The 26,772-nt window shown below is 45.7% G+C and overlaps 1 protein-coding gene across 1 annotated transcript; it reads left to right on the top strand.

Annotated features, from left to right (window-relative positions):
* Window positions 1-50: 50 nt before the first annotated feature.
* Window positions 51-26,772, top strand: TNFSF15 (TNF superfamily member 15). Its single transcript, XM_044992147.1, has 4 exons — window positions 51-308; window positions 13,058-13,109; window positions 16,873-16,914; window positions 22,540-26,772. Exons 1-4 carry the CDS (start codon window positions 111-113, stop codon window positions 22,965-22,967), a joined length of 720 nt encoding a protein of 239 aa, XP_044848082.1. The 5' UTR covers window positions 51-110; the 3' UTR covers window positions 22,968-26,772.

The following is a 26,772-nucleotide window of genomic DNA, read 5'->3' as shown; positions in this document are numbered from 1 at the left end:
CTCAAGTGAGCTCTTATTTAATGGGGGTCTCCATGCAGGACAGCAAGCAGAAGAGATTTTCCTCCTCCCAGATTCTATTCAGAGGGAGAGGGTACAAGCCAGTCACAGGCATGCAATACATTGCTGAAATATCCCTGGAGGAAGCAGTTCATATGACCAATCAAGAATCCGGAATGGGTGTCAGGGAGGATCTGAAGAAAATACGCTGTGCTGTGGTTTTTTGCTTGCTGTCTGTTCTAGTCCTGGCATTGCCCACAGCCTATCTGCTGGTTGGAAATCTCAGAGCCCATAAATCTGGCCCAGCTCAGGTAAGAAAGTGCCATATCTCAGTGATCTTAAGGAAAGGTTAAGAAAAAGAGAAGAGAGTTTCTTTAAATATTTGGGTTTGGAGAAAGAGTTTGTGGCTTCTTGCTTTATGGATTTGTGATTTTAAGGAAGAATGTTAAACAAACTTTCTATTTCTTGCTTGCTTGCTTTTTCTTTCTTTCATGCACACAGTGAGGGAGGAGGAGGAAATGTTTTTTAATAGGCAGATCTTTCTCCATTTCTCTTCCTTGAGTAGAATAGGGTCAGAGGAGCAGGAACAATATTAAATCCTACCTGGCAGACTGAAGCAAACTCTATGGTCCAGCTCCTCAGCTAGTGTAAATTGCTGGTCGTGCCATTGAATTCAGCTGGGGATCTGGCTGACCATCTCTGTTCCCCCTTTTTCTGGTTCAAGCTGAGAGCTCTCTCGTCTCATTACAGGCTGAAAGGACCCTATTTTACCAGCCACCTGCTAAATGTCATTTGTATGTCCATCTCTCTAGGGGTGTGTGTGTGTATATATATATATATCAGATGGGAGAGAACTACCCATTTCAGCTCCAGAGTCGCATGTGAATTCAGATTTCCCTGAGATTTGGGATGCTTACATATGAGGGTCCAGGCTGGGCTCATTATTGAGAATGACCCTAATCCCAACATTCAAATCCTCATCTAAATGCTGATCAAAAGTTTGCCCGTGTTCAGAGGCATTAGATTCAGGGGACAGTTTCAGGTCCATCTCTAATAAACAACTGGACATCTATCTCCACATGCATACCTCTGTAGGTATTTGTCTTTAAACCCTATGCTGCTGGCATCCACAGCAGCTTTTTAAGCAGGTGCATATTCCCACTGATGTCAATGGGATTACGCACCTGCTTAAAGGTGGGCAGATGTCTGATTGTTTGCAGGAGCGAGACCCTTAGTGAATTTCAGCTTTATGCTTGAAATTCACTCTTTGCTAATTTGTATGAACAAAGTTTTAATTGAATGAATACTATGAACAATAATGATCAAGAGGTACTAATATGCAGAATACGAGCCTTATTTATATTCTGGCAAACTTTTTGCCTCTAGGTTTTACACTCTTTGACATGCAGTTGTGTAGATATATGTACAAACACACACACAGTGTGAAATCAGAGCTAGGGGCTTACTTCTAATACATACATTTCTTGGTCAAAGACTTTATAATCTCTCCAGGGTGTCAAATACAATATTAGTTCTAGACCCTCTTTACTTACTGTGTTTGCTGGTTGCTTAGAGGAATGCTTAAGGCAGATTTCCTATTTATATCCACATCTGTACTGTGTGTGTGAGTACATGTTTGTATACGGAGAAGCAGTTTTATACTGCTTAAAAACACGCAACTCTTAAATCAGAAGTTCTCTTCCCGGCTTTCACTTTGACTCACTATGTGGCCTCGTGACTTTGGTGAGTCACTGAACCTCTCAATGCCTCTCACTGTGCTGTAGTGGTTTCTATAGTGCCCATTACTGTAATAATTACTTAGCACAACATTACTTGGTATGGCACCTTACACTGAATTCTGAATGGGTGGACTTCTGTATCCGGGCGGAGTTTACTGCTGACTTTGGTTCCTATGCTGTCAGCCTATCAGTGCAGGGACTGTGTCCTTCTATATATTTGTACAGCACCTAGCACAATGGGTGTCCAAATCCTGGTCGGGGCCTCTACATGCTATCACAACTGAAATGATAAAATAATAATCTGTCAATGAGATTAATACTTACCTGGCTCACAGGTGTGTTGTAAAGGTTAATGAAGTAATGCTGGTGAATGCCTCTGGGATCTTCAGATAGAAGGTGCTTTGTAAGCATTAAGGATAGCTTCATTCTGGACAATTTTATATATTATATTTATACATGTACATGAAAGGAAATTAATGCATGTCTCTTGATATTACTCTGAAAACTGGTTATGATTGAATGAGATATAGTGGCTGAAAATCCCAGTAGGCAAAAGTAAAATCATCATAGCTGGAAACTTGCCATCTGTCTCTGCCAAGTGGAGTGGGCGGAACATACTTATCCTGCTAAATTATTTACTACACTCAATAAGCCTTTCACTTGCTCCACTGAGAACTGAGTCAGTCAGCAGTTACTAGCAGCTGTGAAATAGTTATGGGTGTGTTTGACTTTCCTTGAGAACTTTCTTCTCATGCCTCCAAAAAACAGTGCTCTGAACTTGGGCTCCTTGTGTGTGCCTCGTCCTGTAGCCATTACTCATAGGAGCAGCTCCTTTCATTCCCATGGGAATGCTATCAGGAATGCAGGCACTCAGACAAAGTCATTTCTTTTCTAAACAATTAAAAAAAACCAGAACAATCCCTTTTGATCTAATTCATTCCCATTGGTCTTTTTAAAAATTCAAACTGTGCTGGTTAAGGGCATCTTTTTGTCAGACCACCCTCCATCATAATTAGCAGGCCCAACTGAGAAGAAAAGGAGTGAAGGCTAAATGGTGGTTGGATCTCTTAGAAGGGAGCAAGAGCCCCTGCCTACCCCCAACCACTTACAGTTCTGCACAGGTTCCTTAGACCTTGGGTCTGGGCACGTAGGAATAAGCTGAAGCTGTGTTCCCACTGATTGCCCTTGAAAGCAGGTGGACAGGTAGGAACCAGCAGTGGCTGCATAATTGCTTGCTGCCCTCAAGCAGATTGGTGATGAGGAGACCAGAGGAGAGGACAATGGGAAGAGCAACAGTGCTGGGTTGCTCGGCTGAGCCGGCCTGAGGGCGGGAGTTCATTTTTTGCCATGTTATAAGCTAGCAGTAACTCTTTTCCCTCAGGAGCAAGAGGGAAGCGCGTGAAGGAGTTGTGCCACAAAGGGGTCTCTCTCCTAGGTCTCCTGCAGGGCTGGTGCAGATTACATGCCACCCCTCGCGCATGCATGTGCCTAAAGTCATACTCCAGCCCGGGACAAGCTTAGACTGTTGCCTGATCTTTAGAGGCAGCCCTTCATGATAGGGACAACATGGGCAAACTGGAAATTCTGCTTTCCTCATCGTATTGCACCTGGTCTGTGTAGAACTATGGGGTTCACGCTCCAGAGCTTCCTGCCTGGACATCTTCCACCACCAAACCCCCACCCCCTTTTCAAGATAACAGATACTTCTTTTGTGCTCTAATTCTGAAACAACTGTACCGCTGTCCCTTAGTGGCGTGGTGGCTTCAACAGCACATTGGTTTCCCTGGCCAAATTCCATTTAATTGAATGTATTTAGAATATAACTTGAGCACATAGTTCCTGCCCTAGAGCCGACTAGTGGAGTGACACAGCAGCTAGGAATGTGCAGGTTGCTGCCTTATCAGTTTTCTCAGTTAATCATCTGTAAATGGGTAGCAAAGCCTTTATTGCTGTTCTTTGCACTTAACTCCCATTTGGGATTTGGACAGGTGGGTCAAAGGCATCCTGAGGCAGGCAGGATCAAGTTTAGAGGGAAATTCACCCAAATGGAGAAGGGACAAGGGTCTGCAGCCCACTTTGAACACAAGTGGCGACTGTGGGAGTGGGCTGCAGCAGCGCAGACGGGCCTCCAAAGCCGCCAGCTGTGGCATGGATCTCTCCATGCCAAGTCGGCACTGGCCAGCAAGGAGGCCAGTGATGAGGGTCAAAAGAGGAGCCGAAAGGAACCAGATTTATGCAAAGCCAATGGCCTCAACATACCGTGCAGGTGGCCAAGGGAGGCTGAATCAGCGACCCCAGTACATAGGCTGGAGGAATGGCTGTGGGTGGGCTGAGGAGAAGCCTCCCATCCTGGCCCCCCCCAGGTGTGTGGTTTTCATCTCCCAAACTTTGCCTGCATTATCACCACTGCCCAACTGGATAGTAATGACTCCAGCTTTACATAGGTATCATGCATTTCCCTTGGGGCCCGATCCAACTCCCATGAAAGTCAGTGGGTCTTTTGATTGGCTTACATGGGAGTCGGATCAGGCCCTTACAGCACAAGTCAAGCTTAAGGTATATTCCATGCCTCGAAATGACAAAATAAATTTGGTGCATATATTGTATCAGGCAGAGGAAGGGGATGAGGCATTTCTAGAACAAATAAAAGAAATATCCAAAACATGAGCTCTGGAAGCAATGGGGGACTTTAACAACCCGACAACTGTTGGAAAAGTAATACGGGAAAACACAAACTCTCCAGTAAGTTCTAGGCATGTATTGCAGACAATTTTTGTTCCGGACAGTGGAGGAAGTCACCAAGGGGTGTTTTAGACTTGATTCTGACTAACAGGGAGAAATTGGCAGCGAATCTGAAGGTGGAAGGCAATTTGAATGAAAGTGCCAGATTTCATTATTCTGAGGAAAGGAAGGAGTGAGAGCAGCAGAATTAGGATAATGGACTTCAGAAAAAAACAGACTTTAACAAACTCAGAGAACTGGTAGGGAAGGTCCCATGGGAAGACAATCTAGCAGAAAAAGAAGTTTAGGAGAGTTGTCAGTTTTTTAAGGAGACAATATTAAGGGCACAATTGCAAACTATTCCAACGTAAAGGAAAGATAGAACCATACTGGCCCCTTCCTATTCTTCCTATCGGGAGCTCTTTAATGATCCCAAAATCAAAAATGAATCCTACAAAAAGTGGAAATATGGACAATTGCTAAGAAGGCTTACGAAAGAATAGCCCGAGCATATAGGAACTAACTCAGAAAGGCTAAGGCACAAGATGAGTTACACGTAGCAAAGGACATAAAAGGCAGTAAGAGGAGGTTCTTTGAATACAAAAGAAGCAAGAGATACACATGTAGCTCCTTTATTTAGAGGAGAAAGAGTGCTAATAACGGATGACATTGAGAAAGCTGAAAAAGTGTTTAATGCCCATTTTGCTTCAGTTTTCACTGAAAAAAGTTTAATACTGACCAGATACTCAACAGAATTAATATGACCAACAAGAGGGAAGGCATGCAAATCAAAACAGGGAAACAACAGATTAAGAAAATGTAGATAAGTTAAATTAGATGAAATCCATCCAAGGATACTTAAGGAACTAGCTGAAGCAATTTCAGAACCATTAGCAATTACCTTCAAGAACTCCTGGAAAATGGGTGAGGTACTAGAAGAGTGAAGAAGGGCAAATATAATAACTATCTTTAAAAGGGGAACCAAGAGGACCTTGGGAATTATAGGCCAGTCAGCCTGACTGGTCAATATCTGAAGAGATACTGGAACAAATTATTAAACAATGTTTGTATGCACTCGGAGAATAAGGAATAGACAGCATGGATTTGACAAAAACAAATCATGCCAAAGCAACCTAAGTTCCATCTTTTTCAGGATTACTGGCCTAGTGGTTACAAGGGAAGCAGTAGATATGTATCTTGATGTTAGTAAGGCTTTTGAGACAACCCTGCATGATATTCTCATAAGCACACTATGGAAAAGTGGTCTAGATGAAATTACTATAAGGTGGCTGCACGACTGGTTGAAAGACAGGACTCAAAGAATAATTATCAATGGTTCGCTGTCCAAATGGGAGGGTGTACCTAGTGGAGATCCCACAGGAATCAGTCCTGGGTCTGGTACTATTCAATATTAACATTAATGAGTTGGAAATGGAGTGCAGAGCACACTCATAAAATTTGCAGATGACACCAAGCTGGGAGGAGTTGAAAGCACTTTGGAGGACAGGATTAGAATTCGAAACAATCTTGACAAATTGGATAATCAGTAAGAAATCAACCAGATGAAATTCAATAAAGACAAGGGCAAAGTACTGCCATTAGGAAGGAAAAGTCAAATGCATAACTATAAAATGGAGAATACCTGGCTAACATGTAGTATTGCTGAAAAGGAACTGTGGGTTACCGTGGATCACAAATTGAATCTAAGTCAACAATGTGATGCAGTTGCAAAAAAAAGGATAATATCATTGTGGGGTTTATTAACAGGAATGTTGTATGTAAGACACAGGAGGTAATTGTCCTGCACTACTCTGCACTGCTGAGGCCTCAGCTGGAGTACTTTGTCCAATTCTGCACGCCACGCTTTAGGAAAGATGTGGACAAACTGCAGAGTCCAGAGGACAGCGACAGAAATGATGAAAGGTTTAGAAAACCTGACCTATGAGGAAAGGGTAAAACACACATATTTAGTCTTGAGACGAGAAGGCTGGGGTGGGGGACACCTGATAACAGTCTTCAGATATGTTAAGGGCTGTTATAATGAAGATGGTGATCAATTGTTCTCCATGACAAGAAGTAATGGGCTTAATCTTCAGCAAGGGAGATTAAGGTTAGATATTAGGAAAAACGTTCGACATAAGGGTAGTTAAACTCTGGAACAGGCTTCCAAGGGAGCTTGTGGAATCCCCATCATTAGAGGTTTTTAAGGGGTGGCCTAGGTATACTTGGTCTTGCCTCAAGACCAGGGGCTGGACTTGATGGCTTCTTGAGGTCCTTTCCAGCTGTGCATGTCTATGATTACCCATGCATGCCCACTAACACACACAGAATCTGTCCCCAACAAGTCTTGTTCTCTTCTTGTGTAAAGAGCAAGAGAGATGGATGTGATCTGAACACAGCTGCTTATTAATCTTTATGACCCATTCCTAACTATTTTGCTGTATTCAGGTTTGTAATATGGACACCCCTTTTCAAAAGAGCACAATAAAATGAGATGTGTGGGAGGGGGATCTTCAGCTGTTTTCTTTTGATTTAAATGTTAAATGTTTATAAATGGGACTTTTGGAATTGAAAGCCTGTGGCAGCTTTTTGCATACCGCAGTCTTCACAGGAACTAACGCTGCCATTTCATAGAATCATAGGACTGGAAGGGACCTCAAGAGATCATCTGATCCAGTCCCCTGCACTCATGGCGGGGCGAAGTATTATCTAGACCATCCCTGACAGGTGTTTCTCTAATCTGCTCTTAAAAATCTCCAGTGATGGAGATTCCACAAGCTCCCTAGGCAATTTATTCCAGTGCTTAACCACTCTAACAGGAAGTTTTTCTTAATGTTCAACTTAAACCTCCCTTGCTGCAATTTAAGCCCATTGCTTCTTGTCCAATCCTCACAGGTCAAAGAATTTTTTCCCCTCCTCCTTGTAACCAACTTTTATGTACTTGAAAACTTATGTCCCCTCTCAGTTCTCTTCTCCAGACTAAACAAACCCAATTTTTTCCAATCTTCCCTCATAGCTCATGTTTTCTAGACATTTAATCATTTTTGTTGCTCTTCTCTGGACTTTCTCCAATTTGTCCACATCTTTCCTGAAATGTGGAGCCCAGAACTGGACACAATACTTTAGTTGAGGCCTAATCAGCTCCTAATCAGGAGATCCTTGTCTTCCAATCAGCTCTGGGGTGGGATTTTTCAGAAGCACACAAGGCTGGTTTAACTGTGTTCCCATTGCAATCAGTGGGTGTTTTTTCCAGAGACTTCAGTGGCAGCATGGTTAGGGTGATGCTGAGGACTTCTGAAAAATACCAACCTAATGGAGAATAAGAAACCTCTCCAGTATAATTTTTAAAAGGACTAATTTTTAAAAGTATTTCATTATGGGGTCTATAAATGATACCTCCTTATTGTATAACAACACAGCTTGTATTTAAATAGCATCTTTCAGCCTAACTGATCTTTACGATGAAGTATATACATGAACTATTCAAAATAACTAGCGCTTTTCATCATATGATTTCAAAGCAAGTCAATATCATTATCCCCATTTCACAGTTAGGGAAACCAAGGCAGAAATAAGGGAAGTGATGCACCCCAGGTCACCCAGCAGGCCACTGCCACAGCCAGGAATAGAACCTAAATTTCCTGAGTCCCAAACAAGTGTTCTATCCACTAGGCACTGCTGCTTCTCTTCTCCATGTTATTCACATTGAGCTCCCTCCCCTCAGAAAACTAAAACTTTTGGCCTAAAATAGAAATTGTTTTGATTTTCAGCCAAACATATTTCAGTTATTAGCCATTCCCCCTCCCCAGTTTTTGTCCCAAAACCACGCTACATTTTTGACAAAAAAAAGTCAAAACTTCTCATGGAAGCAATCAGCTCTCATTAAATCTCAAGGGTTCCGATTATGTAAGGTTCTTGAGCAAACTACATAAGCAGGGATCTAACTTTGAGCACGTAGTCCCACTGAAGTCAATCAATAGAGATGTTCACACGCTTAAAGTTAGGTGTGTGCTGAAGTATCTTGCTGAATCGGGGCCGGACACGGCTTTGTTATGGCACATGTCACTACCTTGACATTTAAGTGATTACAACTGTTGCATGGGGGAGGAGCGCTCCCAAGGGAATTCCCGCACTGTGGCCTTGTAAAGTCCCTCCAGGGAAATGACTCATTCAGCTGACCATGATGCTGCACATTGCATCATAAATTACAATTGTATTCAAACATCCCAGCAATCTTGTGAGCTCTTGTAGACCGTGCAATATTCAGTACAGAGCAGCTGCCCCATCTCAAACAGTTCAAGGTCAACCTGAGTAGGAATGTTCTTCCTGATTCCTTCCTATCTTGCAGATTGTGCCCTGCAGCTTTCACAAGGGTCTCTTAGATCATGCTCTTCTGCTGGGGGGCATGGCGGGAAGGCAGGGGCAGAGGCGGGGTAGCTGGGGAAGGGATGGAGTTTTCTGTTGCAATTTTTTTCTTTTCTAAGTAATTTAGCTATTGGGAAATTACCATGTTATAAGTGGTTTAGATGTCTCCTAGACCACACACGCCCCTCAGCTTTGGGCTTTAAACTCTCAAGCCTCAATGCAGAACGCACCAGATTCAACTCAGTTCAGGGCAACTTGTGCCTGTATTTCCCCTCAGTGGTGCAGCAAGGGCACCCACTCTCAGGCTTCCAGATCTCCAGCTGTTACCTTTTTTGGGGGGGGGAGAAACCCCTGTGACTCACCCCTGTGGTGCCTCCTGCTGGTCGCTCCAGGAATTAGCTCAATTTCCAGCCTAGAGCACCCCCTGCAGGCCGGTGATCCACTACCACTTGACCCCCATGTCCCTCCCTGGACTCTGGTGCCCTGTTAGCTAGGGTGCTGCCCCCTGGCAGTAACCCCTTTCTCTCAGGATCTCCCCTCCCCAGGAGGCCCCACCCACTAGCTCCACCTCACTTCAGGATAAGGCTACTGCCAGTCATCATCTAGCCCTGTGCCCTGGGGCAGACTGCAGTATCAGCCACTCATCACTGGCAAGGTTGGGTTTGGACCTGCTGCCTTTGCCTACCCTGGGCTGCCCTCTGCAACCCCCAGTACCTGTTGGCCCTATGTTAGGCCGCAACCTGGGGCTTTCCAGGCTGGAGCTCCCCAGCTCCTCTGCCTTTCCCCAGCCCTGCTCCACTCAGGTACCCTGTCTCTAGCTCCCTGCAGCCAGGCCCTTCTCCCTCTATAGGCAGAGGGAGACTGACTGGGCTCCTGGCTCACTGCCTCTTACAGGAGCCAGCTGGGCCTGATTGGGACTTGGTCACAGCTGAGCCTAACTTCCCTAATCAGCCCAGGCTTCTTGCCCCAGCCACAGCCCTCTCCTGGGCTGTTTTCCACCCAAAGCGCAGGAGCAGGTAACCACCCCGCTACAGTGAGGTATTTCCAGGCTGCACAGTTGCCTGCCTTCACTTTGTTATTCTCAGCAGACACCGGCTGCCCCAGCACGTGCTGGCTTTCTGTTCAGGGACTGATAACAGAGCGATTGTCCGCAGTTATAAGCTGCCGTGCAGTTCTAATACGAGCCTATTTTATTCTTAAGGTAAAAGCACTACAGAGAAAACCTTTACCAAAAAAAACAAAACCACACCAAGCTAATAAGCTTAGCAGACATCACCCTGACTTGAATATGATCTCTGGCTGAAGCAATCCTTCAGCACCACACCCAAGGGATTTCCTTTGCGGTCTCAAATTCATCACAGCCTCAGCTCAGAACTAGCCCACTCATAACATGTTCAGTTCCAGTGACCAGATGTCCTGATTTTATAGGGACAGTCCCGATTTTGGGGGCTTTTTCTTATATAGGCACCTATTACCCCCCACCCCCATCCCAATTTTTTACATTTGCTGTCTGGTCACCCCATGTTTAGTCCACCCTGTATACGGTTTAGGCGTCTTTGATCTGGAGTTTCCTAGAGCAGGCAATAAATATACAGTAGCTTCTCCTCAGGAAGGTACAGCTTCAAAAGGGTGGATTAGAGGTGGGTCATTTGCATTTCCTTTGCCCCCAGGGACCTCCTAGGAAATCCATTTCACAGGTATTGTTTCAAAAAGCCCTTTGAAGTTCCTAATACCTTCCAGACATTGCATTAGTGAGTCGATCTCCTAGAGAAGGTACAAACATACCATTCCAGGATAACACAGACACAATTGCATTTTTAAAACAATGGACCCCAAAGCTGTTAAAACTAATTCAGCCAGGTTTAACTTAATTCAGTAAAGTTAATTCAGGATATTGTCCGTCTGTCACAAAGCTAACTCAGCCATTCATTCACCTTTTGCTCATGGAGTCACAGAAGCGTAGGACTGGAAGGGACCTCGAGAGGTCATCTAGTTCAGTCTGCTGCACTCCTGACAGGACCAAGTATTATCTAGACCCTAGATAACTTCCCCCAGAAGTAGCAGATGTGGTGTGTGTGTGTGAAATAATCCAAGCTGGATAATATATGTAGATACTCATTAAATATTATCACTGTTTTCTAGTAGTAATTGTTATTGGCCACTAGTAGGGTGGTGAAGCACTGGAATGGGTTACCTAGGGAGGTAGTGGAATCTCCATCCTTAGAGGTTTTTAAGGTCAGGCTTGACAAAGCCCTGGCTGGGATGATTTAGTTGGGTTTGGTCCTGCTTTGAGCAGGGGGTTGGACTAGATGACCTCCTGAGGTCCCTTCCAACCCTGAGATTCTATGATTCTATGAGCAGAGCTCCATTGAAACCCATTTACAATGGGATCTACTCTGATTGACACTGAGTGAGAGTCTGGTCCCCAAAGTGCATAAACACACAACATAAGCAGGCTTCCAGCAGACTCTGCACTGCAGGAGCTCTCTCCAGGCCCAGGAATTGGGCCTGGGGAGAAATAATATTAGGAGAGTTTTTAATGTAGACAGGGCTGGCTCCAGCTTTTTTGCCACCCCGATCGGTGGCACTTCTGCAGCAGCTCAATCGCGCCGCTTCATTCTTCAGTGGCGGGTCCTTTGCTCCCTCTCTTCCTCTTCGGCGGCACTTCAGCAGCAGCTCAAAGAGGAAGAGAGGGACTGAGGGACCCACCGCTGAAGACCCGGACGTGCCGCCCCTTTCCGTTGGCCGCCTCAAGCCCCTGCTTCCTTCGCTGGTGCCTGGAGCTGGCCCTGAATGTAGAGTAGAGGCAGTGTGTTGATGCAGTTTAGCAGCTGAAAACAAGAAGAGTCAGCATCATGTGAGCTGCTTCTCCGTAGACCATCAGCAAATGCTCCGCTGTTTGAGAACCACTGTAAGTATTGTAGGCCTCTAGGCACTGCTATTAAGGCGCTGGTCGGGGGCGGGGTTTGCACATGCACAAACTATAGACCAGCTCCTCAGTCAGCCTGGCTCCACTGGCATCAAAATTATGCTGATTTATATCACCTGAAAATCTAGCTGAAAAGAACCAAAGTCTTGCAAGAATGCATGCACTCTTGTGGGTTTGAATCGGAAAAGCGAACACCATTGGCGGGCATCTATCTGACTGGCAAGTGGTAACCACCCTTCCTGTTGCTTTGCATAAATGCCTTTTGTATTTGGCACTGACCGAGTCAATATTATGTTGCAATATTTACTGTGTGAGCCTGAACGCAGTCACAGGGACTCTGGCTCTGAGATAAAGATTGTGATTTAGCAAGTGATTAAAAAAACAAAACTGATCTTTCCTCTGTCAAGTGTTTGTTTACTTGCAAGGTTAGTTCTCTGCCACTGAGAGTTCCTGGTTCCTTTTCATTACTGATCTGTCTTTCACACAAACTCTTTCTCCAGTGCCCTAGAGAATGAAACGATAGAGTTACAGATTCACATAATAAAGAGCAGAGGAAGAGAGAAATTGCAAGGTACAGAAGTAAGGGAGAAATTGTGGGGCAGATCCTCAGCTGCTGTACATCAATGTACCCCCGTTCAGAGGCGGCATGATACACGCTGAGGATCAGGCCCACTATGTTTTCAGATCAGAAAGAGTCAGGGTCAGATCTTGGCTTCCAGCTCTAACCTCTGTGCATTGTTTCACCTCTGCACGACTGGCTCCCCTCCCTGAGGTGTAGGAGATGTTCAGTGGTAGGCTGGGGATGGGAGAGAGTGGGGCTGGATGGAGTTGTGCTCCACACTCCCTGGGTGGCAGAACTTAGAGTAGCGCTTAGGCCTTTCTGAGTTATTCCATGGGCCATTTCAGGCTCTGGTTGAGCCAGGAAGTAGGAAGATGCCTTGGAGGCATCATTCTCCCATCCCAGTTCCCGCGCTTAGCACAGATCGGCCAGACCTTGGAATCTGGCCTGTGTGTATCAGGCAGAGGGATATTGGAAGGCAGTTTCAAACTAACAGGAGCTGTGGAGGAGAAGGCTCTTGCACCAAAAACCAAAGCTACTTAGGGGCTTGTACTTCAGGCTCAGTTCAGATGTAAAGTGAGCCTGAGATTGCTCAGATTGCTGCTTCTTCTGTCTTCTGAGGCAATTGTCAAAGGCTTTAATAGACTCTTTTGATGCAAATATTACATACATAGGAGGGCCTCTGTTCTCCATAATTTGTCTTGTCTCAATCAACTGAACACTAACTGCTTGTGAATCTATTTGCAGGTTGCAGATGAAAGCATGTCTAGATTCCTAAAGCAAGAGTCATCACCTATCTGTAAGTTTTCCAGTCCCTTCCTTCTTCTATAAAAGCTTCTGTTCACTCACGTGCCCACTGGGGTTGGTACCTGCTATTGCAAATTCCTCACTGCAGCTAAATGTAGGAGCAATACTGAAAGGCAGTGTTATTGTAACTGGGTCAGCTCCAGGGTATTAGAAACAGGGTGGGTGAGGAAATATCTCAAAAGAGTTTCTCTCTCACCAAGGAAGTTGGTCCAATGAAAGATATTACCTCACCCTCCTTCTCTTTCCACTATACGGAAATGCACTTTCCCAGAGCTATTAAGTAGAGACACCTGCCTTCTCTACTAAGAGCTAAGAATTTCATGTGTAATTGTAACACCCACAAACCCCAGGCAGGCAGGATCAAACCTGGGACCTCTGGTGTTTAGTGCATGAGCCTCTACTGCATGAGCTAAAAGCCATCTGCTTCTTAGCTAAGGCTGTAGAGCAGACTCATTAGCTCTCGCTCTCTCTAGATGGGACACTAGGTGGGACAGAACACCACACCCAGAAGGTGTGTGGGTTAAACGCCTCGCCTCCCTGCCGGAAATTGGGAACAATACAAGTACAGTAGAGAGGGGCGTGGGAGGGTGTGTAGAGAGATATGACCCATAAACACAAACATCCGAGGACAAAGGCTCCTGGGGACAGATTCTGAGAAACCTGGGACAAAGAGCACAGGAGAGGTTGGGCAAAGGTGACTTTCTGCCATCTTTCTGCAGACCTGATTGGCCGCCTAGGAGCCACACTGCAGCCCAGAATCACTTGTAGTAGGAAGAGCTATGTTTGTTTCCACTATTTCTGCTTGCTGTCATTTGACTCGCTGGAGCGGGGGCCAGAGAACTATTCCTTTTGGAACAGAGGGTCTGGGAAATCCAGTGGATCAGGGGCTGGGCACTCCACTGTGGTGTTCGGCGACTGCAGGTTGACTGTTGTTAACCTGTAAAGAGCATGCACCTTCCTGACCCAGCTACGCTCCCAGCATGTCCCCTAGAGTTGGGCTTTGGGGACAGTGTGCAAGGTCACTAATATCAGGCCTGTGCTACTTCTCCCCAGAGGGACTTCTTCCCCAGCAGCTCCTTCATGGGCCCTGTATGCTGCCAAAACAGCGTATAGGAGCCAGAGTGGGGGCCAGACCAGGTTCCTTTAGAGGAAAAGGAATTGGTTAGTGTGGTGCAAAAGGGTGTAACTAGAAGCCAAAGGAGATTAAAGTCCGAGAAAGTAACTTCATGTTGAATGTCAGTGAGATCTGTTCTGCTATAGATCAGTCTCACCCGCAAAGGGGTAGAAGCCCTTATCACTTGTATTATCTTAAAATTAGATTTCCCAAAGGAACGGTCTGGAGGAAGATGGGCTAGGAGACCTCGCAAGGATGTGGCAGCTATTTGCCCTGCTAAAGGAGCTTCATACTGCTCTACAGTGCAACCCAGTCCTAAAGCCATCCCATCTGGCGAGTGGAGAACGGCACAAGGGAATCTCCTAGTAGCTTCTATGCCAACTCCATCCCAGTTCCCAGTATAGGGGACATATTTGGGGGACAACTCTCTCCCCCCAGTGATGCCCAGATGCTGGGATGGGCAATAGGCAACCAGGTACAAACAGCCCTGTGGCTACTCTAGTCCAGCGGTTCTCAAAGTCGGGCCACCACTTGTTCAGGGAAAGCCCCTGGCGGGCCGGGCCGGTTTGTTTACCTGCCACGTCCGCAGGTTCAGACGATCACGGCTCCCAGTGGCCGCGGTTCGCCGCTCCAGGCCAATGGGGGCTGCGGGAAGCGGTGTGGGCTGAGGGATGGGCTGGCCGCCAGGTAAACAAACCGGCCTGGCCCGCCAGGGGCTTTCCCTGAACAAGCAGCGGCCCGACTTTGAGAACCACTGATCTAGTCTACAGCAGGGAATAGTCCAGTATCCACAAAGAACCAGAATTGGGGGCTGCAGGGCGTACATGTGGCTTAAAGCCACCTTTGCAAACCCCCTCCTGAGCACAGCTCAGATGCATCCCAGGTTCTGGGATGTCTTTTCCATCTTTATCATCTGCAATGCTATGGGCTAAATCTCCTTGCGGCACACGCTCCTGCAATCCCATCAAAGTCCCTGGAAGTTTGAGCAAGGTTAAAGCTGAAGGGTTGGGCTGTGGGTGAAGGTTTGAGTCAATAGAAAACATAAACGAAGGGAAAGGTTCGGAGTAGATAACAATCTATATCTGAATCCACTTCCGTGTACGGTGTTGTCTGTGGATATGTATTAGCAGGAGTGCTGTAAGCCAAACACGAGAAGTAATTCTTCCGCTCTACTCCGCACTGATTAGGCCTCAACTGGAGTATTGTGTCCAGTTCTGGGTGCCACATTTCAGGAAGGATGTGGAGAAATTGGAGAAAGTCCAGAGAAAAGCAACAAAAAATGATTAAAGGTCTAGAAAATCTGAGGGAAGATTGAAAAAATTGGGTTTGTTTAGTCTGGAGAAGAGATGACTGAGAGGGGACAGGACAACAGTTTTCAAGTACATCAAAGGTTGTTACAAGGAGGAGGAAGAAAAATTGTTCTTCTTAACCTCTGAGGCTAGAACAAGAAGCACTGGGCTTAAATTGCAGGAAGGGAGGTTGAGGTTGGATACTAGGAAAAACTTCCTAACTGTCAGGCTGGTTAAGCACTGGAATAAATTGCCTAGGGAGTTTGTGGAATCTCCATCATTGGAGATTTTTAAAAGCAGGTTGGACAAACGCCTGTCAGGGATGGTCTAGACAATATTTAGCCCTGCCTTGAGTGCAGAGGACTGGACGAGATGACCTCTTGAGGTCCCTTCCAGTTCTATGATATTAGTGCTGCCAAGGATTCTGTGCAGGGAAAATGTAGCTGCACGTGAAAGCCAACCCCAGCTCACTCTTGCTCTGTGGGCCAGACTCACAGTGTTGGTTAGCTGCCTGCTCTCTGGCCTCAAGTGATTGCTTCCTACACTGGCTGCCCCAAGGATATAACACACAGGGGCCCTGTGGTCCCTTTCATGCCAGTGCAGCTGGTGCAAAGAGGCCAAAGTCCACCATTCCCCCACCCACTCCTTTCAACACAGAAGGTCTAGGGATGCCTCCTCAGCAATGGTCACACAGTGCAGGGAGTGTCAGGGAGGATCATGGGCAAGCGCTGGGCTGGAGGAGAGAGGTGTGGATGGGAGGCCAGGTGGGGAAGGAAGGAAGGAAGGAGGAGAGGGTGTGGCTGTGGCAGAGCCTAGGCAGGCTTGAGGAAGCGGTGGAGGCCTGGGGGACAGAAAGATGGCATAAGAGGGGGAGTGGCTGGGTTGATGCTGCAGACCCTGAATAAGGGATGTGCAGACTACCTCCTCTTAGCGTTGGCATAGAGATAAACCTGCCCTGTGGCTTTTTTAGGCCAATCTGACTCTATTAGTATTGAAATGGCAGAACGACAAAGGATGCCCTGGTGCATGCTGAAATCTAATTCAAAGAAGAGGTTTTTGCTTTGCTTTTCGGAGGGGCGGGGGGCGGGGGCAGTGTTTGTTTTAAAAGGATTTGCCAAGTTCTCACAAGCCTTGCAGTGCAGTTGGCAAGTCCTGGTGCTTGCTCAGTGATCGCATCAGCTCTGTCCAAAATTCCATTCCTGTCTACCACCAAAAAAAAAAAAAAACAGCCTAGACAAATAACTCGTAAAACAGACCCAGGCGGAAATGAAGAGGGACTGCACAGATTCTCTCTGTGAAGAATCAGTGAGATTCAGATGTTTGTAAATGTTCTTTTTTTGTTTAAATTACAGCTTTAGTATCCAGTGCAGAAAAGCCAAGAGCACACCTGACAGGTAATGTAACTGTTCAAAAATGATATGCCTCCCTGGGTTGTTATCACTAACATTTGCACTGCACAAAAGCTCAGCTCCGAAACGCACATGCCTTTTGGAAACTGACTGACAGACGTTGCAAGGCAGGAAATGTAGGGGAAAAAAAGTCATCTCCCGTTGATACTCTCTGGGCCAGATCTCAAGCGGGTGTCACTTGGCTTAGCTTTACTGAGCTATGCTGATTTATACCAGGCGAGGATCTGGCCCTGTGTTCATACAGAGTGTCTGCAAAGCTGGGCACTTTATGAAAGATTCTCTTTATGGTTTTAAAAGGCTGCTTACACTCGGGCTGGTGGCCATTAGCAACTGCTAGAATTATCTTGGTGCTTAAATCAATGGCTGGTATTTTACTCTTCTGCTGTATTTAACAGGAATATTTAAACATAAGGGGCCTAGTTGTAGTCTCATCGTGACGTGAATCAGGAGTAACTCCACCGCTGTCAGTCAATGGAGCTAGAGCAGTTTAAGGGACAGGAGAACCAGACCTTTAACATTCCATAAGCATCACAGAGTTGATTGTCTTCACTTACGCCTTCTCCACGCCAGTATAACTCCATTGACTTCAGTGGCATCACCCCTGATTTACGTGTGCAAGAGGAGAATTAGGCTCAGTTGTGACTCTCACGAGTCTGAGCAGTGCTGAGGAAGGGGAGGTGCCGGGAGGTATTATGCCTTTCTCAAGGGCAGGAGTGGGGGGTGTCACAAGCAATAGGAAAGGCTGAGGGAGCAGGCTGAAGGGTGCTCTTTGCTACACCCTGCTTAACAGCGGTGGCCAGCATTCCCCCCAGCCATGCCCTCACGGAGCTTGTCAGGTACTACTCTGCAATAAAAAGCCATGGCACCGACTCTCAGAGCCCGGGCCAATGGACTCGGGCACACAGGGGTTGGGGCTATGGGTCTAAACACTGCAGTGGGCTCAGGCTCTGAGAACCAACTCCCCCCGCCCCATTGTGGAGTCTCAGATCCCAACCTCCAGCCCAGGCCTGCACATTGACACTGCAATTTTTAGCCCTGCAGCCCAAGCCCTCCAAGCTCAAGGCAGCTGACACAGGTCACCCGTGGCCATGTAGAGGGTCTTTTATTGCAGTGTCAAGGTACCAGACCAGGGGATGATGCTTGGTTCCTCTGTAGATGGGCTGAGGGGCAAGGGACTCTCGGGATGCCCTAGACCCCTTTGTAGTACACCCTTTTGAGGGAGGGGCATAACTGAGCCCTAAGCTATTTCTACAGCCCCCAGGTGAGCGAACCCGGGGGTAAGGACATAATGGGGAAAGTCAGTGGCAGAATGGCTGCCAGATGGCTGGCACAGCTGTGATGGTTTGAGAACCTTGTGGGCGGCTTCCAAGATCCACACCCTTTCCCTCGGCCATGGTCTGACACACTCCCCCCCTCTCCCCCAAGTGAACTCTGGCCATGATTCCAAAAAGCACTCAAAGCACACGAGTCACTTTAAGCATGCGGGTAACCCCATTGAAGTCAATGTCCAAAGTTGTGCATGTGCTTAAGCACTCCACTGAATCAGGGCCTAGGTTCCTATAGCTCTCAGTAGCAGGATTTTGTTCTCTGGGTTTGTCCTTAAGTTCCTGGCTAATGCTAGATTGTGTCTTTTGAGCCTTTTTACTAATAAGGGAAACCTTTCCAAATGTTTCAACACAACAGTGCAGATTTGCAGGAGAACAAGGTCCCATTCATTGATGAAACAGTCATTTGTGGTGCACAGCCAGTGTGACATAGTAGCAAGAGACAGTCCCTCCTGCATGGCTGCTGGCTCAGAAGATAAGACAGGAGCTCTGTACTCCTGATGAATTAACTTCAAAAGCTTGTGATGTTCTCTTTGCTTCAGGGAAGCACCCAACAGTTGAATCAAGTTTCTTTCAACCCCTTGAGTTTACAAAATCTAGCTGGAAATCACCAAGATTTCCAGTCCTCCTTGATCTGCTGTTTAGGCACATTCACTAGCTTGTACCTCCAAATGGAGAGGAGCAAGGAAAGGAAAATGACAAATGTGTTTTCAAGAAGTTTTCCTGTCTGTTTTGAAGCTCTGGAAAGGTTTGATTTGAGCCATGAGGCAGAGGGTCTGTTCTTATTTTCCCTGTCCCTAGCCTCTACCCTTGTCACTGAAAATACATTCATAGAATATCAGGGTTAGAAGGGACCTCAGGAGGTCATCTAGTCCAACCCTCTGTTCAAAGCAGGACCATTCCCCAAATGGCCCCCTCAAGGATTAAATTCACAACCCTGGGTTTAGCAGGCCAATGCTCAAACCACGGAGCTAACCTCCCCTCATTCTGAGTACTTGGGGGGTGAGGGGGAATGATAGTCACTACTAAATCATTAACAAACAGCTATCACAGTGTGGTGGTATCTGAACATTTCCCTAAGTCAGTTTAGGAAACAACTGTCCTGTTACTGGTTGGGAACAGCTGGCCTTTTAAGGGTGACCCCTGAACTTCCAGAGCCTGATTTAGGCCACTTTGGTAAAAGACATTACAGTCAAACTCACTTGATGAGTGTCAAAGGGCTGGTCTGCATTGAAAACTTACCTGGCATATCTGTGTCCTTCAGGAATGTGAAAAATCCACACCCCTAGGAGATGTAGTTATGCCAACCTAACCCTTGGTGTAGATAGCACTAGGTGAATGGAAGAATTCTTCTGCTGACCTAGCTACCAGCTCTTGGGGTGGTGGCTTAACTACAGTGATGGTCTAGTGAATAGAATCAGAATCATAGATTAGGGCTGGAAGAGACCTCAGGAGGTCATCTAGTCAAAGCAGGGCCAACCCCAACTAAATCATCCCAGCCAGGGCTTTGTCAAGCCAGGCCTTAAAAACCAATGAGGGTGGCGATTCCACCACCTCCCTAGGTAAAATACATATTTACACTCAAAATACTACAGCTGAGCTGCTGTGGCATTTTAAGTGTAAACACAGCCTCAGATAAATAAGAAAGAGGGCCTACCAGAGTCAGATCTGACGCCAGTAAATCCAGTTTAATCTTACAGATTCTGGGCCAGATTCTGAGGCTGCTTGGAGCTGCTGCAGTAGCACAGAGGAGCTTTAAATTTGTCCTAAACACCAGACACAACTGATGTGGCACACTCCAGTGTAGGGGCCATGCTAGGGTTGGTAGGGAGCTGCATACATAGAGACCCCTGCACTCCAGCATCTCCAGCTGCTGAATTAGCCCTCGGGGATGGTGGGGTGGGAGGGGCTATTGGAAGCTGCTGCAAATTAGAGCAGGCCGAAGGCTGCTCTAATTTATACCAGGGTTTGAACACCCCCTGGAAGCCCTGGGGAAGTGTGAGGTAGCAGCCAGCCATTTGCTTCCCCTAACCTCCGTTTCTATACCAAACAGAGAGAGAGCACTCTTCCTTCCACTCCAGATGCTATTGCAGTCCTTGTCTTCCCCCACACATCTGTGTGCTTTACCTTTTTCTGGAGAAAAGTTAGAATGAACCAGAGCTCAAAATCCATTATTGCAGAGGCTACTTCCCGCCATCAGAGCGTTATATTGCTCAGTGAATACCCAAGGCATTACGGCTCATGCTCCTCTTATGGATTATATATTAACAGAGGAGAAAAACAGTGCTAGCCAGTAGTTGTTGCAACGTTCCGGAAATGAGGTTTCAGACCAGATTGGGTAGGTTTACACAGCCTGGGGCAGTGAGTCTCCCAACCCAGGGCTGGACTAGCAGGGCTCATGCTAGTGCTCTAAAAAGAAACGTGTAGACAGTGCTTTGAAATTGTGACTTCGGCTGGAGTTCGGGCTCCAAAGCCCACATCCCTGCCCAGGCTTCAGAGCCCAAGCCGTGACTGCAAAGGGCTGTCTTACACATATAGATTTAGAGTGCTATCGCATGCCCCATTAGTCCATCTGCCGATGTGGGCTGGGAGGCTTCTGCAGGCTGGGTAGACCTACCTGAGCCCCCCGTACTTCCAGTGAAGTTAACAGGAGCCGAGGCATTTCTCAGCCCCGAAACTGAACGATATGGAAAGAGAACAAACATGCAGTATTAACCCACGCTCACGCAAAAGAAAAGGTCTCATCTCCTGGAAATCAGTTGCCTCTGACTTGCTTGTTTGTTTATCAGTAGCCTTGTATGTTTCTTTTTATTGCCCAGCGAAGTCAGATGTTTCTTTTCTCAGCTGCATCTTTACCGCAACAATTTTTTGTGACAAACACAGTTACTAGGAAAGCTGATGGCCGTTCCCTAGCAGAAATCACTCCTATAAATAAAATATATGGCTCTTGTTTTCCTAGCTACTTGCCTGAGCTGTATTACAAATCGGGGAAGAGAGATGATTAAAACAGGAAGGGTAAAAGTCCCACTATGCCTCATGTCCTCCCACCAAACCCTGCAAAAACCAGAATACAGGAATTGCCAGACTGAATCAGACCTGGGGTCCATCTGCTCCAATGTGCTGTCTCTGACAGCAGCTGGCCCCAGCTGCTTCCGAGGAAGGTACAAGATACCCCACAGTGGGCAGATGTGAGATAAGCTGCCCCCAATGGAAACCTCATAGTAACCCTTCATAGCTAGAGATAGGTTTAAGCCACAAAAATAGTTTGGGACACACAAGGAGGGTAATCTAGATTCCACATAACTTTGGGACACTGTTTGCAGGTGGAGTTGCAACCTATTTGGATTAGATTAACACCAAGGTGCTGATCATTTGTGGTCAGAAAAGATTCCATGTCACTTTTTCTCAAGAGCTGTCCTAGCTAAATATAAGGTAAAGTAATTATAGACTGAAGGGTCCCTTGGATATGGGGTGTCTCCTTGATCACTGTCCTGCACCATTATGTACAATTGCTGTAATCATTCACACAGGTGCCCCAGAGCCAGCTGCATTTTAGGATGATGTGTTGATATAAACCTGAAACTGGTGTGAAATGGTGCATTGGTCCTGGGGGAGGGGGCACAAATCCTTCTCCACACACTGGAGTGAATTTCCCCCTTTGATGTGACCAGACTGCACCCTGAGGAAGGATTCTCTTGTGGGTAAGTGCTGGCCTAGAAGTCAGGAGATCTGAGCTTTATTCTCAGTTTGCCAAAGACTTGCTGTGCGGCATCAAGCACGGTTTTCAAAAGTGACTAACGATGCCAAGTGGCTTAGTTCCTGGATGCTCAAACTGAGACACCTTAAAGGGGCCCCGGCGTCCATTCTCTGAAAATTAGGTCCCTTTACAGCGTCTCAAGGTGGGCACCCAAAATGGCTAGTTGTGTGTGAAAATCTGGCCATAATTGCCCCGTGCCTCAGTTTTCCATATGTAAAATGGGAGTAATAATATTCCTTTCCTCTGACCCTTTGTTTGCCTTGTCTAGCTGGCCTGTAAGCTCTTTGGGGCAGATACTGTCCTTACAATGTGTCTGTAGAGTGCTTATCCCAGCGGGGCTCTGATTTCATGTGGGGCCTCTGGGTGCTACAGGGAATACACATCAGAGTGAGCCCTTACTAAAGAGAATGTGCTGGCCAGATTGTTTTCTTTCGAAGGACTCCATCACCTGAGTCCTGTTCACTGCCACACGTCCTGCTTGAACAGGTGAACTAACTGATGTCTTTCCTTTCTCCTTTACCTCCCCAGTTAAGAAACAAGATCTTTCTCCCCCCCCGGGAAACCAGTTTCCAGTTCTCCAGTGGGAACATGAGCGAGGCTTAGCCTTCACCAAGAACAACATGAACTACACCAACAAGTCACTGATGATTCCAAAGGCCGGGGATTACTACGTCTACTCCCAGGTCACTTTCCGAGGACCCACTCCAAATCACAGTAAACCAGTTTCCATAACGCAGACCATCACCAAAGTCACGGACAGCTACCCTGAGCCTACCCAACTACTGACTGCCACCAAGACTCTGTGTGAGATGGGAAACAACTGGTTCCAGCCTATTTACTTAGGGGCAGTGCTTTTCATGGAGGAGGGGGACAGGCTGATGGTCAACGTTAGTGAAATCCAATGGGTGGATTACACTAAAGAAGACAAAACATTCTTTGGTGCTTTTTTACTGTAGGCTTCTGACAGCAGCCAATAAGGGCTGCTCCTAATTAGGGTCCTGAATCAAATGTATCACTAAAGTCACACAGGAGTTTTGCTAATGATTTTAGTGAGTGCAGTATCAGAGTGTCCTAGTGCCAAGCATCTGTGCTCTCAAAAGTAGTTTCCTTACCTGTATTCTCCTTCACCTGTGTGGCTGTGGTGCCCATCATTATCCTTGGGAGAAGGAAAGTTGAATTAAACGACACATCACCAAATAGATCACACCACACCAAACCTCAGAAAAACATAGGGAGGAAGAGGAGAGAAAAATACATTTCCATGCTAAAGCTAAGAGCCTCTTGGATACCTACAATTGGGGCATAGCTAGTTTATAGGTGACGGGGAACAATAAGCTCAAACAAATCAACTAAGCCTATATTCCACCTCCAATAAACAACCCCCCTTTTTGCCTTAAACATTCACTTTAAACTGTCCCAAAGTTTCCAACGTAATTTTGTTTGACCTTTCTTCAGATCGCCCCTTTCAACAGGCAATTACTTCTTGGCACTCTCTTAAAAATAGATTTGCTCAGTACTTTGTACTAATATAGAAATGTAAATCTACAAGGCACTATGTAAATCATTAACTGTTTCATTAATCCCTAACAACTGCCCTGGGAAGTAGATTAAAATGATTTCTTGCAGTTTGCAAAACAAACCAACAAACAAAAACGTTACTGATATTTTTTTCTCCCAAGAAATTTTGCAGGAAATTGTGGGCTATGTTGTTCTGGATCCATTTGCTGCCCAGAAATGGCTCTTTTTATAGCATTTCTAATGGGTTGTCCATTTTTACACTGGAGCACGCAAAATGTTAATGTTTCAGTGTAAAAATTCATCTCACTATTAAAAAAGTCCTAATATTAGAACAGGGTGAAAAACTGGGTCAGGAGGAGAAATCTTGGGGAGATGAGCTTTTTGTTGAAATTTTGAGCAAAAATTTCAGAAAATTTTCAAATTTTGAAAACTTTTAACCTGCTGTACAGCAGGTAAGTGTAGTCACTCAGATAAGGGACCATTTTGAAAATGTGTTATGTTCCCTCAAAAGTGATGTTTTGGTTTGGTTTTGTAGCTTTTTGAGGAAAAGAAACCACAAAATTTCAGAAATTTCCATAAATTGAAAACAAAATGCCTCCCCCCCTTCCAAGATGGCCAATGCTCACTCCTGCAGTGATTTCTGAAAGGAAAGGCTGCTGTAAGTTTTTCTAGGCACTAGGCTGGCTAGCACCTAGCGGTTCCTCTACCCAGAGAGCAGGACCGATGTCAAGGCGACAGTGGGAGTAGGAGGTGTAGCCAGGAGCAGAACTCGGGAACTTTCCATTCCTAGTCTCTTGCTCAGTTTTCTAGGTCATACTGTCTCTCAGGGAAATTCCCTGGCTTTCCCGCCACTCCCGTGGTAAACAATTCACTGATGACTATTCAAGTCATGTTCTAAGAGACTCAAGCTTTATATTCTTAAGTGCCCCGAGGCCCTAAGCTCAGTCATGTAAAGAACCCAAAGAATTAATTTTGCAGCTAGACACACTCTCTCTCTCTCTCACTGGAACTTCCTCCACTTTCAACACGTCTTTCCATGTGATCAGTGAAAGTGAGACTGTGTTATATACGTACTCAGAGTGCTTTGCTGGATTCCATATTGCTAAATGTACCTGAGATATAGTTTCCTTCCAATGCAAGTGCGTGCCTCTCATAAACCAATAATGGGAATCACACACATTGGAGAACTCTAGAGATCCTGACAAGGTTTAGTTGATGAGTTCAAATTTAAGGTCCTTATATAAACACACACACACAATATATATATAATGCAGCTAGACTGGCAAGGAAACCAGTCCATTCTCTCCATTGCATTCCTCCTCCTGGCAGGAGATAGCTTATTGTTGCATTGACGTATCTGACAAAATTAACAGAATATAGGCTCTACGAGAGCACGGTCGTAGGGGAGGAAGAGAAAAGAGCCACAGCAAGTTGAGACAAGCGCGTGTCGGGGAGATGGAGAGAGAGACACATGGAAGGAGACAAAATGATGCAACAGTTTCACGGTTCCTGAGCATTGCCTCCATGTCTCTGTACAAGCACATTAGTGCTGGAAAACTGGCTTTGCTTCAGGTTAGTTGCAAAGGTTCTCGGTCTTTTTCTCACTGCAAACCCCTTTGTAAGAGAAGAACCCGCCCATGGCCCGCTTCTCCATCCTTCCCATCCCCCTATCACCTGGCTCTCTTGATATCTATCTTAGAAGGCATCTATCACCATGATACTGATGCATCCAGAAACAATTAAGAAGCACTGACCATGCCCCATGAGAGCTTGGATATTGGCATGCTCCCAGCTTCCAAGTTTTTTTAAAAAACTGGCCTTTTCTCTTTTTGCCTCCTGCTTTTCTCCTCCTAGTTGCCTCATTGGGAGTTAAGCCCAGGGAAGGTACCACTATTAAGCTAAGATGCTCTCATCACAGTGCACCTGTCCAGGACAGGTAATTTTCAGCCGCCTGATATTAGCACTTCTGTGAAGTGTGTCCATGAAGGCAAAATTCAAGCAGTTAAAGAAATCCACAGAGCTCTTTGTTTCTAGAATGGGGTGCTGTGGCATTATTCTTTCATCATGATGCAATCCCAATAGATTTCTACACCTGATTGAAATATATATAAAAATCAAGTAATCAATTCTTAATGCCTGGTGCACTAAATCATGGTAAAATGAGTTTAAGGGAAAGGAGTGAAACGTACAGTACAGGGTGTATAAGAAAAGACGATTGGAGATATTTATATATAGATAAATAGATATAAATATATTCTGTTCATGTTCTAGGAAGTCCTAGAACAATAATAAGTCTTTCCTCACATGAGCCGCATACAATTTCTTTCCAGTGTATATTTATCATACATTTCACAGCCCAAAATATTACCGGCCGCAGTCCCAGATTAGCTGTCAGTACTCCTCACCCTGTTTTCCACAAAACAAACCCATATTTATTTTCCAGGAGTCTGTATTTATAGTCCACTTAGTGTAGGCTTTCATATGCAACTCTTCTTCGTGCTACCACGTTTATGTACGTAAGTGATTTTTCTTGCGTCACTTGTTTTAAAGTGGCGGTGGCATATTAACCCTGCACATAATCTCCAGTGGAAACTTTCTCTGTTATTTGTGCTTCTGTAATAATGATGGTGACCAGTATGTATAAAAAGAAACTGATTCTGATCTCACTTCCACTGGTGTATATCAGGAGTATCTCCACTGAGAGGATAAGCAGACCCAGGCAGTTAAGAATGGTTGCAAAAAGCATGTAAATAGTACAATGGGAAACAAATGTTTTAAAAGTTGATTGAAACTTTGAGACACTGTCAAGTAGCTTGAGCTGAAACTTTGGATTTTGTAAAAGTTTTTTTTTGTTTGTTTTACAAAACTGAATATGAACAATAATGTTCTTCTAAAAGATTTTCTGATTCGATTCAATGGAAATATTTGTTTCTAATTTAAATCATCCCCTCACAGATTTGGAAACCCACAGACATCAGAATTTTTCTAATGCACGAGCAACAGAGAATGAAACTGACTATCCCCCCCAGTCCTGCACACACTTAGGTGTGCATAACTATAACTACATGAGTCTTTCCATTAAAGTTAATGGGCTCCTCACATGCCTAAGGCTAGGCATGTGCCTAAGGGCAGGTCTACACTAAGGGCGGGGGGTCGAACTAGGGTACGCAAGTTCAGCTACATGAATAGCGTAGCTGAACTCGAAGTACCCTAGTTCGAACTACTTACCCGTCCAGACGCCGC

The sequence above is a fragment of the Mauremys mutica genome, chromosome 18 (assembly GCF_020497125.1).
Source record: "Mauremys mutica isolate MM-2020 ecotype Southern chromosome 18, ASM2049712v1, whole genome shotgun sequence".
In the NCBI taxonomy this organism is placed as follows: Eukaryota; Metazoa; Chordata; order Testudines; family Geoemydidae; genus Mauremys; species Mauremys mutica.
The sequence above is the reverse complement of the archived record's forward strand: the minus strand, read 5'-3'. Positions and strand labels throughout refer to the sequence as shown.